Here is a 15005-nt window from a genome sequence, read left to right as displayed (position 1 = left end):
TTACTAAAGTCTTCAATCATAGCATTTTGATGACATATCTAGGGTGTCCAATGTGACATCAAAATGTTGTGACGTCATATCCTCCACAATATGTCATGCTTGTTGATTGCTAACACTAAAAATGTCATGTTTGTTCATTCCTTATAACAGTTTCATAATTATGTCCTGGTTATCAGAGTAATTATACAGGTCAAAAGTCAATTTGTTGAAAGTATGTAAAGGTGAATACATTTTGTATATCAGTCAATATCGGGTTGACTGTCCTTAAAATTGAGTACAAACATCATTACATGTCCGTCAATGTCTATTTCACTGATGGAACTCCGCCCCTCAAATAAACCACAAAATATCCAACAAATTCTGAGGGGGAACTTGTGAAGGATAAAAACAGATAAAAAAGAAATAAAAAATATTAGTTAAGATTACAACATCTGGCTAAAACCTGCTTCCATCTAAACCTGTAAAAATTCCACAAAAGAAAAGCCATAAAAAGCAAGACATTTTGGAACGCTAAGTCTGCTTATCAGTCTCGAGTCCGACCTGAGGTTATCAACCACTGCCTGCGATCGTTTGAAGTGTTCACATAGGGTGTATAAGAAACTTGTGAAAGAATTAATCATAATTGCCCAGTGCTGTTCAGGCGAGGGGAAAAATGTTGTCTACATCCGACTTTGGGTACTATATTCTGTAGTGGCATGATGTATGAGTTGAATGTCTACGCTAAAGTATGCAAGCTTCCATCTCAGCCTGCTCCGCACTCACAAAGCCAGTCAGTCAGGTAGTGTTGTCTTATCAACAAAAGAAGGGTGGTTAGGGGTGGGAGGGAGGGGGCAAAGCATTGTACGACTAGAGCCATCACCGCTAAACCAATAATTAGCCCACTCCTTGTTTCTACATATCAAAAAAACACCATGAATTACACTTGCTAAACGCAACAAAAATCTTTAAAAAAAGAGAGAAGAATTGAGTTTTTTTTTAACTTTCTACGTAGCACCAGGAACAGTTTCCCTAAGTAAAACCAGTTTTCTAGATAACAAAGATTTCTACCCATATCTTTCAGTGATGATTTATCTACCTGAATTCTACATCATCAGTGAAATTAAAGTCCATTTTCATTTTAAAGAATTATGTTTTCCGAAGATGTTAATCAAATAGGTTGAATTATCAAACCAAGCAGTATTTTCTACTACGTTGTTTGTTTTGCATCTTTAACTATCTCTGGTTTTCTGGTTTTAAATTTGACTTGCAGAGAGAAATAAGCATATCTTGGTTTTCTAAGGTTAAAACGAACAACGAAACAAAAATGAAAGTAAACAATACATTTAGAAATGTGTTTTGAAGGCAAAATGACATCTAAATTATAATTGTCTAAAAAATGTTTGCTTCTAAACATCAACTTTTCGACTTATTGACAGGATGAGATGAAAGGTACCTTGTGATTTTAAAAATTTCTGTGAGTTTCAAATGAAACTATCGCAGCAAACAATCTTTAAAAAAAAATATAAAAAAATGAATTTTAGAATGAACTGGAGAATGAACTTGGCATTAAGGACAGAGACCAGACAAGAGATATATATATCTATTTAATGTAGATCTTCGTTTTTAATAGCCATCTAGGGAAACAACTTTAACGGAAGAGCTAAAAAGCCCTGTCGGTGACGGTCTCCTATCAGGGTGGCTATTCTTGTAATAATGAGTCCTTCTGGGCCGCGGGGTACGACAATCCATCATACACCAGCCTGCACCGATGGCAGTCGCGGTGTGCTGACATTTTCCATTTATACCGGTAATACTGCCAAACCTACAAACTAATCTATAAAATCTATTATTCTTTCATTTTCTCAATGTCTGTCCTTTTTTCTTTCTTTCACCAGTGTAAACAAAATTTGGTGAAAAATGATTAATATTCAGAGAAAAGACAAGTTTCTCTATCTTCTTCACATAAAACCTGACATTTATTTGTTAGCGGTGAAGCTAGTCAGCGAAGCATTCCATGGGTCTGCCATCATTGTATGGGATAATGAATGGTGCCTATCATTACAGTCACTCACCTTAGGTCCTGGCCGTTGTCGTCAGAAGATACATCGTCTATATGGACTTGGTCACACTCCTTCAAAAAAAAATTTACATACAAAAATAAGAACATGATAAAAAAAGTTTTAATTTAAAATTCATACCATTTGAATAATTCCCAACACTGTTTTAAAATAAAATCTTTTTAAAAACACTATTAAATGGACATGAGAAAATCCATCTGCTTGGAAAAAAAGAACTTAAATTTGATTTATGAAAAATAACATCAAAATATTGCCACAAAAAAACAGTCCACCTTAAACAACACCTCTAAGCTGGTTTCTCTGTATTGTGATTTTTTTCCTCAACATATTAAAAATTCAGCTCATGTCCTGCGGCCTTTTCTGTGTAAACTTTTGAGATTGTTGTCATTGTAATCTGGCTTTAAATTTAATTTGTTTATGACTTGAATCGGCCATCTTTTGTGCAATATAAGAAATAAATTCTTCATTGAGAAATTAATTAAATGTCATTTGTCGTTTATAAATCACAAAACTGTCTCATCAACATTTTGACCTATTTTGTACTATTCTTTAATTTTTTAAGCCTTAGATAAGCACAAAAGATCTTATTTGTATTCCAAACAACGGTGACCAAAATCACTGAAAAGGATAGAAAAATATATATGTAAAATTCTGTTAAAGGGTTCAACCAGATGACCCAGGTTTCTGAATTATGCAAAATTCAGTTTAGAGAGGGTATTCACCTTAATGAAGAAAAAAAATGAATGGAATTTTATTTGCAGGTGTCTAGATTATACAAGTTTACAGAAAAATTAATTCAGTGGGCCTTATTTGAAGGTCTGGTTTATACAGATGTACAGTTTATGCAGGTTTACAGAACTGCCAACAGTACAAAAGCTTGTCCCACATTTTTTATCCTAAATCTCAAACTAACACTAGGGGGTGGTTTCACCAACTGGAATTTATAGCCCAATACACTGACATTTTGAAAAGAAATAATGTCTTTAAACACTGGTACCAAAAACTTTACATAACATTAGGTTAGATTTGGCACAAATAATCAAAGTCTAAAATGTTTGAAAAAAAAAACCACAAGAAAACCTGTTTTTTTCAAAAATCATTTATAAAGACTCCAGGAAATAATAATTACAGTCAGAGAAACCGTTGAACCAATGCTCAGTGCCCTAGTACACTTACATAGGAGTTTACTGATGCCTTTGAACACATACACCAAAAACTAGATATTTAGAAATGAACGCTTACTGCGAGGCCCAGTGACAACATAAGCTCCCTTCTTCAAGGTTTTGTTCATAGTGTCTAGTTTATGCAGGTTTATTGAGAAATCAATACAGTGAAAATAGGTGTCCAGATTATACAGAGAAATACAGACTGAATTGTCTAAAACTCAAAAGATTAGTTCAAACATGTGTCTACATTGCAAAGGAATATATGTAAAAGCATATTGAGGGTTCCAGCTGAAGGTTTACATAGGTAGCTGGATTATGAAAATGGGCACATCATAAACTTTTAATTGTTCACAAAATTGCCTATCATAATGAAGTCTGGTTTACAGAGGTTTCAAGTCAGATCGGGGTCCCAGTTAAACAAATTCTAGAATAATTTTCTCATATATGGAGTCACAAAATGACAGCCCTACCAATATATGTTAACCGTCAATAGCCAGAGTCTATCCTGCATTTTAACACCAATATCATACAGTATAGATGTATCTGCTTGTGCTGTCACAAATCCCCGCTCCCCCACCATCACCTGTGTCTATAATGACAGCCTTTATTCGGTCAGATTCTTCACATTAAGTGTCAAATTTGCCCTGTTTTGTGTACGGAGGTAAGGACACTAAAGGTCCACCATACACCTTACTATCATACAGATATATATCTAAAATCCAAGATACCATCAACCTCATCATCGCTCTTAAGTCTCGCAGACAATTTATAAAATGACCCATAAATTTACTTCCATCTTTTCACCGAAATAAAAAATAGCATCAAATTATCTAAATTTCATGAGCAAAAAATAAATTCATAAAATTGTATTAAAACCCAGTGAAAAGTATCCGAGCGTGTCAAACAGTAATTTGTACACACAAATCTATCGCAACAGATCAGATTCACTAACATGTAAAGTACCGTACCATAGACAATTAAACAGGATTCGAATGGAAACTTTTCTGCAGGCGAAATAACATAACAAGGAGATGGTGTTGATCACGGGCCATTTATTGTAGGATAGGGGGGAGCTCAGGAGGCCCAGAGGCAGTGTCCCTGCACAAACATTACAAATTTACCCACTAATTCTTTAATAACACGACGTTCACTGTGCCTCTCTTGTGATGTAGGGGCAGACACTCTGTTGTGAAAAAGACATTGGGGAATTTAAATATTTTAATGATTTCGAGTGAAGGCGTCTTGGCATCTCAAACTCTATAGAAGGTCCCAGAGATTTCAGTAATCACACAATTATCACAGGAATTTCCCCCTCCTTGAAAAGTTAAAATGCCTTTTTCAAAGGACACATATCTTTTTCCCCCCTCCCACACTCTTTACAAAAGAAATAATTATCATGCTTCTGAAAGGGACTGATCAAAAAAACACAATGGCCACTTTTAAAACAGATACGTACTTACAAGATGACTGATTGGCAAAAAAATGTCACGTAAAAACAGCTTGGGCTTAAGTATTTTTTTAAATCGGAAATCAAATAGTAACTGTTTGAAATAGCAGACCAGTAAAAACATGTTGTCTTTCCATTCAGTCAATATCCAATTTTACAATGAAAACAGGTTTGAAAGAAACTGAACGGGTCTTCGTAGCAGGGGTCCAAGAAATATGTCTTATATATTTCAAATGATTTACTTCAACAAAACTTTTATGGAATGCAGATCTGATAAATGGTTTTATGGTGAAAAAAACAATGACATTCTACTTGTAATCAAGTGTTGAATTAAATATTTTCATCAAAAATATGAAAATAAACATAGTGTGATGTATTGTGTATTCAAAGTAGTGTCAGCTTAAATTTTTTTTTTTTAATTTTTTTTATAACATCTGAAACTTCCTGTTTCTAAATTTGGTTTTGTTGGTTATTTTATTAACTCGTATTTACTGATATTGTTAGCTGATCTGTGATAAACCTATCAAAATAAATCAAAATATATATATTGTTTTCTCATGGATACATAGAATAATTGAAACCATTCTGTGATAATGGTTAAGCTAAAACGAAACAAAAAACACCAGTCCTCATTTGATTATTAAGTTTAAGTGAAAGATGAAAGGGGAAATTTTTTAATGTTTTCATAATTTTAATCAAAATTCAATTATCAATGTTTGAAGACTAAAACAGATGAAAGTCTGATATCAAATATGGCTATATTTTTTGTTTTCAAATCTTTCAACAGGAGAAGATTTCATGTAATACAAGTAAAATTTACATAAAACATGCCTGCAGTTTTGACACTTTTCCAATTCAATTTTCTGGTTGAGTTTGACACTGACCATTGGGGAGGACAAGCAGTGGTCAAGCTCGGTCCTGCCACAATGGTCAGTAAGTGTTCAGTCTCCAAAGACATGCCCAGCCTTAACTCAATTTGGACATAGAACCCTATGTTTCTCATTAAATAATTCTGACCATAGGTCACTCTCTTGTTAGACTGCCAAAAACCGACCAGCTGGGAATTTGGCCTGGTTTGGACTTGACCAGTGGGAGTGACCACAGTGGACAAGCTGTCCATTAACATATCATAGTTATTGGTAGATTTCTTATCAAACTAGTTTCGTGTCATATATAACACTTTATTAGACTTGATTGGTTCAATTACATTAACAGGGGTTCCAGCAGGGACTGTTTGTATAATTAATTGAAATTGAATTTATGCTTGCCAGATCTCCTTGATAGTATTTACATCCTACAAAATGACAGCCCCCTTGGGACCCCACAATTTGATCAATGTATTAACTTCAATCAGTAATCCCATTGGAACCCCATATAAAGATCAGCTGATAAATGTTAATCTGAATTTTTGAACACATAGGATTTTGTGGATGTTTAAGTAGAGGCCACCACAGGGTAATTTTGGCATTAAGTGGCATGTCAAACAAATATTATCTAAAATTTTAAATCTCTTAAATATCTTAAAAATGAATTCATTGAAACTTAAACCATTTGAAAGCATAAAGCTCACAAAATTCTTTCAATACAAGTTGTCTTCTTCATCATCATCATCATCATCATCATCATCATCATCTTACCTCTAAATCATTGAAAAATAGATGTGTATCCGCTAAGTTGAATATCATCTCTTCCATACGTAGACCAAGTGACACAGAAGAGGGCGGGTCCTGAAATATTGAAAAATATACACACATGTAAGTAAATTCTCCATACAAAAGGTATGTATGATTTGAAACACAAAAAAGATATCAGACAATATATCTTAATATATTTACATGCTTTAAAAGGACCTACAACAATTTTAACATTGGAGCATGCAAAATCTCCATATGGACAGGTCACGCTATCTGTTGAATTTTATTTCTTGACAATTAGCCTTTATTTCAAAACAATGGAAAGTCTAACAGTTGAAACATTACCATTACCCTATTTCAAACCCAATAACTGCCCCTTCACTTGAAACAACATGCACCATAAAATTTTTTTCTTTTTCAAAATCCCATCCATCAAAGTTTCAGACTAAATAAACAAAAACATATGTCTATTTCGACCAGTGTTTGAGAATTTCAAAAACACATTCTAAATTACTTAAACTCTATTTGTTCTGTGTTCTTACTAGGTCGACTATGTTGTTTACAATTCAATTCAGATATGGAAAACTGGCACACAATTTTGCAGATTTAGATTTTGACACAGTTCAAAACAATTTTTATTTACAAATATGAAAGTTGAATATACTTGCTGATATGGATGCAAGCCAAACTAGACAAACACACCCCACCCACACCCCTCTCCAAGTGTGTCTCCACCCTCACTAATCAGTTAATCCTCATTCTATTTTCCCCCTGTAATTATAATTACAGGGAACTCTTCAGTGAAGAAGGGAAAAAAATGCTATAATTAAAGCTTCATGGAACTGTCAACAGACAGTTTTAATTTGCGTGTCACAATCAAAATTATTCTGACTTGATCATCAAGCTAAGATCTACAGCTATCCATATGACAATGACAGCCGCGGACCATTGCCGTGGCTTTCTCACCCTGTTCGCCTATTTTTCTAAGCCACATCTCTGCTAATACACTGCTCTGGGGAAGGAATAGTTGACAAATGAAGAAAGATGGCGTTGCTGTTTCGAAAAGGCAATAGGGGATTAGTGAAAAGCTGCTCGTATCTGAGATGTGGTTTTTCTGTAGCACTTGAGAGACTCCGGAGAATTGTAACATTGACACAAAGATGTGGTTGTTCTGGGTATTAAAACAGTCACCGGTCAAGAGACCAGGAGAAGTGTGTATAAACTTTGATTGACTGAGAAGGAAAATCTAATTAGAGAAGATAATTCTCAGAAGACTCAGTAACGTCTGTAGCATGAATAGACAAATGAACGTTACTCAATTTATTTCTAGATTGATGCTACAGAGTGTGAGACCTAATGGTGGGCTCCACTGGTGAGAAGAAAAGAGGAGGGGGGTCAGTGGCAAAGAGGGAGGAGGGGGTATAGCTCTCTGATGAGGCAGGAGGGGAGTAACAACACCTTCTTGACTGACAGTCTGTCTCCTTCTAACGATGGCCGCCTGTGCCAACCAAAACTCGGCTAAAATGGGAGGTCTGGGGGCTATAGAAATGGGCATCTATACTGACAACACTGACAAATCCATCGGTGCCAAACACCTACAGGACAGAAGCTGTCACAATTAACAGTTACGGCTGTTTGGAACCACTGACATCTATTTATAGTGTAAACAATTGACATTAAGGTCCAATTTTGTACTTTTGTGAAAACTCAGATGAATGGTAATGTATATTCATACAAATAGTCAATAATTTGTATCCTGTATCTAGTGCAACAGATTCTAAATTGTAAGTACCATCAGACTTACTAGAATCTTGATCTTAAAATGTTTTAACACATGTATAAATGTCACAATACAATTGTCTACATATAAGCATCTTGCTTCAAATCTCTGTACCTAACTGTAGACTGTCTGATTTATAAAGCATTCCGGTTTTACATGAGGCACAGATTGAAACTGAATTTCGTTTTATCTTACAGCTAATTTCTTCAATTTTCCGCATGTCAGTTTCACTAAACCAATCATTTTGATAGGAATCTCTCAACACTGTGTACTTCCAAGGGAGACTACCTCTGACCAATCATACAGCAGATCTCTCAACTTTTGTCGAAGTGAGAACAATCTGTTTGCCGTCACCACTACAGCCAAATACGTGTTTTGTTTTAACATCTTTGTAATCTGACAAAAGTAACAGACAAATTATTTTTTCTCTAGAAAACCTCTGCCAAGTTAAACATGCACTGCCCTGCCAATTTTGTTTTTCAATTAGTACAGTCGTCCCTAGGGGCCGCTGTCAGTACCAAGACGAACCAGTCTCTCCATCACCAACACCAAATGAATTGGTTCCCCAGCAATTCAGGGCGTAATCAACCATGCAGCAGACTTTCATTGGCGAAAATCGTTGAAAATTTCATTAAACCCACAGAATAAATCGTCATTAATGTCAATGGTTGCTTCAGGTCCGATCATAAGTCAAAACGCTGTTTAATATTTACATTGAATGATGTAAAAGGTCCATGTTCCCGCAGATTAAAAGCAGACGACTTGTGCCAGCATTCAGCCTCCATGCTTTCGCCAGCATTGGTAATGCATTGGAAACAAGTCAGCAGAGCTCACATAAAGTGACTTGTCTATACTACCAACATAAAACTATTTCATCGATTATATTGATGGTAAATAAACTATAGTGAAGATTAGTAGGGTAAGCTCCTGCAGATGGACGACCTTATCATGGCAAACATTGTAACACATCAATAACGACAGCCAGTGAATGGCTGTCTGCAAACGATTTACAACCCAACCTCAAAAACAGCCGAGTCAACTAGAGCATGGACAACCATTTACTACTTCAAAACATGAAAATAAATAAGATTTAGGACAAGTTATTACTGTACCTCAAAACATTAAAAATCAACACATTAGTCATGATAACATTTTCCTGTACAACTTACAAACATCAAGATAAACGCAAGTCGGGATGACAATTTCCTGTCAAACTTACAAACACCAAGATCAACACAAGTCGGGATGACAATTTCCTGTCAAACTTACAAACATCAAGATCAACACAAGTCAGGATGACAATTTCATGTACAACTTACAAACATCAAGGCAACACAACTCGGGATGACAATTTCCTGCCAAACTTACAAACACCAAGATCAACACAAGTCGGGATGACAATTTCCTGCCAAACTTACAAACATCAAGATCAACACAAGTCGGGATGACAATTTCCTGCCAAACTTACAAACACCAAGATCAACACAAGTCGGGATGACAATTTCCTGCCAAACTTACAAACATCAAGATCAACACAAGTCGGGATGACAATTTCCTGCCAAACTTACAAACACCAAGATCAACACAAGTCGGGATGACAATTTCATGTACAACTTACAAACATCAAGATCAACACAAGTCGGGATGACAATTTCCTGTCAAACTTACAAACATCAAGATCAACACAAGTCGGGATGACAATTTCCTGCCAAACTTACAAACACCAAGATCAACACAAGTCGGGATGACAATTTCCTGCCAAACTTACAAACACCAAGATCAACACAAGTCGGGATGACAATTTCCTGTCAAACTTACAAACACCAAGATCAACACAAGTCGGGATGACAATTTCCTGCCAAACTTACAAACACCAAGATCAACACAAGTCGGGATGACAATTTCCTGCCAAACTTACAAACATCAAGATCAACACAAGTCGGGATGACAATTTCCTGCCAAACTTACAAACACCAAGATCAACACAAGTCGGGATGACAATTTCCTGCCAAACTTACAAACATCAAGATCAACACAAGTCGGGATGACAATTTCCTGCCAAACTTACAAACACCAAGATCAACACAAGTCGGGATGACAATTTCCTGCCAAACTTACAAACATCAAGATCAACACAAGTCGGGATGACAATTTCCTGCCAAACTTACAAACACCAAGATCAACACAAGTCAGGATGACAATTTCCTGCCAAACTTACAAACATCAAGATCAACACAAGTCGGGCTGACAATTTCCTGCCAAACTTACAAACATCAAGATCAACACAAGTCGGGCTGACAATTTCCTGCCAAACTTACAAACATCAAGATCAACACAAGTCGGGATGACAATTTCCTGCCAAACTTACAAACATCAAGATCAACACAAGTCGGGATGACAATTTCCTGCCAAACTTACAAACATCAAGATCAACACAGGTAATTTATGCCTTCAATTTACGACCAAACTCTGAACAAAAGCATAATTCAATGTCAGCTAGGCTAACAATTTACTTCCTGACCTCATGAACCTGAATAAACAAAGCAATCAGGCTCATACATTTTCTAAGCAAAAGCAAAATTTCAGTATTATAAAAGCATATCAATAATTATTCATTATACAAATTCAAAAATATTTAGAAAATTATTGCCAGAAATGATCTAAAACATTTGTGTTTTGAAGAGTTAAGTTACAAAGATAATTTCGATAAAAGATGAACATTAATCATTGAAACAGAAAAAGAACATGAATTTAAAAATTTTGTCCATTTAAAAAAGTCTGATTTATTTAGCGTAAATTTGATATTTCAATCAATTTTTAAAATTTCATATCTTTTTAATGAGAAATTATTTTGAAAGCAAAATTCTAAAAACCAATTTTCACACTTTTCTTCAAATGTTCAAAAGAAATGATCATGCATTGATGCTTTCATAGAGCAATGAATTAAACACCAAACTGTCATTATTTGCCAAAAGCCTCTATACATCTTTTGATGATGCTGCTAAATGTGAAATTAACATCTCGTAGGCATGTGTGCATCTTCCAATAGATTATAATAACGAATCAAGTCAGTTTTGAAAACATTGAAAAAATATCTGCGCTAGATGAGCTTAATTCATTTACAAGTCCCAGGATTCAAGATTTTTCACCTAACAACTGCATTGCAGGCATTTTCGGCTGCATTATTAAAAAGCCTTTATCGTTAACGGACAAAGTTAAACACGACTAACTCTCTCAAATGGACCATTACAATATTGACACAATAAACAACTATATTTCGGCAGAAATTGAATCAATTTTTCTGGAAATCTGTTAATGAAAGCCTACTTGCGCAGTACATTGTCCTATTTTGCTTCCTCAGAGCCGCATAAACATTCGTTATTGCCCATTGCTTTCCTGCAAAACCTACTGGCAATCTAATTACTCATAAAAGCTTTGATAGCAAGCACACAGCAAATGTCTGCTAAATCTAATCAGTATAGTGTGAAGATATTTATCTGTCCATGCGGTTCCACAGTTAGGGATGTGTAAGCTATCAGAAGCTTGGATTAAGCCAATTAGCACAGAGATTGTGGGAATTTTAAAATCTAGTCAAAAAAAAATGAATGCCATCATCTAAAGTTTTTTTTTTTTTTCAAAATGTCGATATCTTGTCAACAAGCAAAGAAAATCCTAAATTCTATAAGACTTGTTCAAACGCTTATTGTTCAGATTCCAAAGGTTTACTTTTGAAACCTCTTAGGCTAGACACCTAGAGTGAAAGTTAGTCAACATGGCTGACTAATGAAAAGAAATGTTTACTGAAGAAAATTTCAAACATCTTCAAATTTCTTACACAAAAGGCGTGTTAATAGTATTTGGATTTTTGCCGACAGGACGGTGAACTGGCCATCTGAATTAACGTCTTTTTGTCCTAACTCTAAAAATAGCATTATCTGATCACATGAATAAGCAGACAAACTTACAAGATGTTGGCGGCTTAATTGACCTTCTTACTTAAGAGCCTTTTGATAATATTTACATTTGGAGGCAGAAATTTTGGGTCAATTGGAAAGAGTTAATTATGTGGAAAACTGCAGTTAAAAAGACACAAAAGTCTACATATGCTTGACTCATACTTTTACCATCCTTTTTAGAAAAAAAGAGAATTTACAGTAATAAATTATCCAAATTCTCACTGACAACAAATAATCAATGAAGTATATTACAGATAATTGTCCCATTACATTTTAAACTTGAGTGATGAAATTCAATGAAATAATTTTCATTCTCATCAAATTTTAAGGAGAAAATCATGTATTTTTCATGAAAATCTACATTAAAAAAAAAGCACTTATGACAATACCTACCAAACATAAATATTTGCACAATATAAATCATGATTTTAAAAAATCCAAAATCATTATTTAGATATCAGAAATGAAAAAAGAAAGAAAAAATAAATATGGAAAAAAAAGTTTGCTCCAAAAACAGGTTACTGTTGTACATTGTATATTAGCTAATGTTAACTCTAGCTACAATATACCCTGCAGACATGTCGAAGTTGACCACCCCTTTCTGAGTAAATATATCAGTATCTGAAATGTGCACTCCCCAAACCCTTGGGTAGATGACATCTGCCCTTAACATGACTGACAGAGAGAGATGACATTTTAACTTCCATTTTATATTACCAGTTCTCAATAGCCACTTCTGTCTAACAAATTGACTGTTAGTTCTCTAAAAGTCTACATTGAAAACAGCCTTCCTGGTCAATGCTGACCATAACTGACCATAGCTGACCTTACAAAAGGGGCAGAGTCGTCAAACTTGATGTCCTACAAAAGTCACAGATGCCAGCTTTTGTATTGTCAAATAGCTAATGTCCTGAGGTGGAATGGATACAATGGTCAGTTTGGCTTTAATGAACTGACCGTCAGTCTATTGTCCAGCCTTGGCATGAGAAGACAAGCAATTTTATGGACAATTTCATCATAAAATTTCTAATTTCAAACTGAATAGAATTAATAATATATCTTGGTGTGGGTATATTAATGAAAATGACTAGGTAATGATGTGGAAAAAGAACACTAACCTTGGGCAAGACAGTCGATGAAAAAACAACGAAAGCCAAGCACAAAACCATCTAACATAGTCAAGGACAGAAGGTGTCAAATTTGAATCTTTTATGAGACCAAAATTACTTCTTCTTTCAAAGAATGGACTTTAGAAAAAAAAGACTTATTGGTAACAAACAAAAAAAAAAAAAAAAGACACCAAAATTACAAACTAACAGATTACTTTTAACACAAGTCAAAAATGATGAAAAAGTTTTGCTTCAAATTACAAACGAATTTTCAAATTCTTCTTAAAATTATTTAATAAAAAATACCTTCATATTTAATTACAGAATTGTTTGCATGTTTTGATTTCTGTTTTCTAACCCTTTTTTCAGTGGAAAAACTTTAAATGAAAACACTGATCTGTAATTTTAGTTGAAACATTACTTTTTTTCTAAATAGAAGCCCAGAAGTTTAACTTCCAATAAAAATATGTTTTTTGTTCTGTAGATATTTTTCTTTCTCCTATGAATAAACTAATAAAGCTATTCACATAATCCCACATACTTATCTCTTCATCAAGATCCTTGTAACACATGACAAAGATTTCGCTTTCACAAAGTGTTCAACTCTTCTTTAATCAATATATAAACAAATAGCAAACAAGCCCGTATTGTTTGTGTAAATAGACGGCCATTTTGTAATAACACTGACAAGGAGAAACTGGCATATTTCAGCCAGACCTCAATACAGAAATATGACCTCTTCTTGAAAATACGGGAGGATAGAAAAATTGTGCAAATCTTGTCGGGTGCTGTTTGATTTTGGAATGTACTTGTAGCAGAAACCAGCTGTTCAAGATCATTTTCTGTCACATGAAAAATACACAGTCCATGTATAGCCTATAAGTGTTTGTTTTGAGGAGATGAGAGGGGGAGATACTGTAGAAAGAGGGGGAGAGGGAGGGGTAAGCAGTGTGCAGATGGCAGGGGGCTCTCCATGGGGTCAAACATATAAAATTATGCCACTGAGAAATGAATTGTACTGAAAATTTAACTGACCCATAGAACTTCTTACAAACACCTAATAAGACTAATTTTAGTTCAGAACAGGACCTGTTTTACCCCATTTGATGGCTACCCCCTCCCCCCTGAAAGAAAACTCCCTGCTCAATCTGACCTGCCCTGGAAAGCTCTTGTAAAGTGGTGGGTCATGTTTTCCTTAGAAACCATAACAAGGTGATGTCGGACTCAATGAGTTCATTAAACACATGATTAGCGTTATCAGACGATTTGTTAGCTCCCAGTTGATGGTCAGCTGATTACTGACCCATCCAATGTTTAGGTACAGGGCACACATCACTTGCACTCTGATGGAGCAAACATTAAAATAATATGACCCGGTTACAGAATTCTGCTGCCTTCATGTGTACTTATTTCCATTTAAATATTCTTGTTACATTTCTAAGCAATGAACCAGAACATTTATCCCAATTCATAGGACCTTAATATCCCACGCCCAAACAAACTACTACCCTGACAAATCAAGCCTGGAGTCCACAAATCAAGTCTGGAGTAGGAAGCTAATAATAAACCAGGAAATCGTCTTGTTTATAGAAAATAACCCAAAAGTTTCATTTATCAAATAAATATTTCATTCCCGGAAATTTTGACCACTAAAAGATGTGATTGGACTTACAAATTTCCAATTAGCATTAATTTAAAATCACTTGTAGCAAATATATGACACATGGGTAAAACATCTATAACAATGAAGTCCACAGTTTTAACTATGATCATTAAGAGGAGTGTCATTCTTAGTTGTATAAATTACTTCTTTTCATATAGAAAGTATCTTCATGAATTATAATTCTGTAAAATGC

The 15005-nt window shown here is 34.8% G+C and overlaps 1 protein-coding gene across 4 annotated transcripts in view; it reads right to left on the bottom strand.

Annotated features, from left to right (window-relative positions):
* The window catches only part of LOC132556938 (eyes absent homolog 1-like), a 138987-nt gene that overhangs the window by 7646 nt on the left and 116336 nt on the right, over positions 1 to 15005 (bottom strand). For all 4 annotated transcript variants that reach the window (XM_060221392.1, XM_060221390.1, XM_060221391.1 and 1 more), the window contains 2 exons: positions 6308 to 6397; positions 2052 to 2110 (listed from right to left, as the gene is read on the bottom strand). In XM_060221392.1, coding sequence (XP_060077375.1) covers positions 2052 to 2110; positions 6308 to 6397 — 149 coding nt within the window. The remainder of the gene's footprint in view (positions 1 to 2051; positions 2111 to 6307; positions 6398 to 15005) is intronic.

The sequence above is a fragment of the Ylistrum balloti genome, unplaced genomic scaffold (genome assembly GCF_031769215.1).
Source record: "Ylistrum balloti isolate Yb309-2 unplaced genomic scaffold, AGI_CSIRO_Ybal_v1 Utg370612, whole genome shotgun sequence".
In the NCBI taxonomy this organism is placed as follows: domain Eukaryota; kingdom Metazoa; phylum Mollusca; class Bivalvia; order Pectinida; family Pectinidae; genus Ylistrum; species Ylistrum balloti.
Note: the sequence above shows the minus strand (reverse complement) of the source record. Positions and strands in the feature narration are given on the sequence as shown.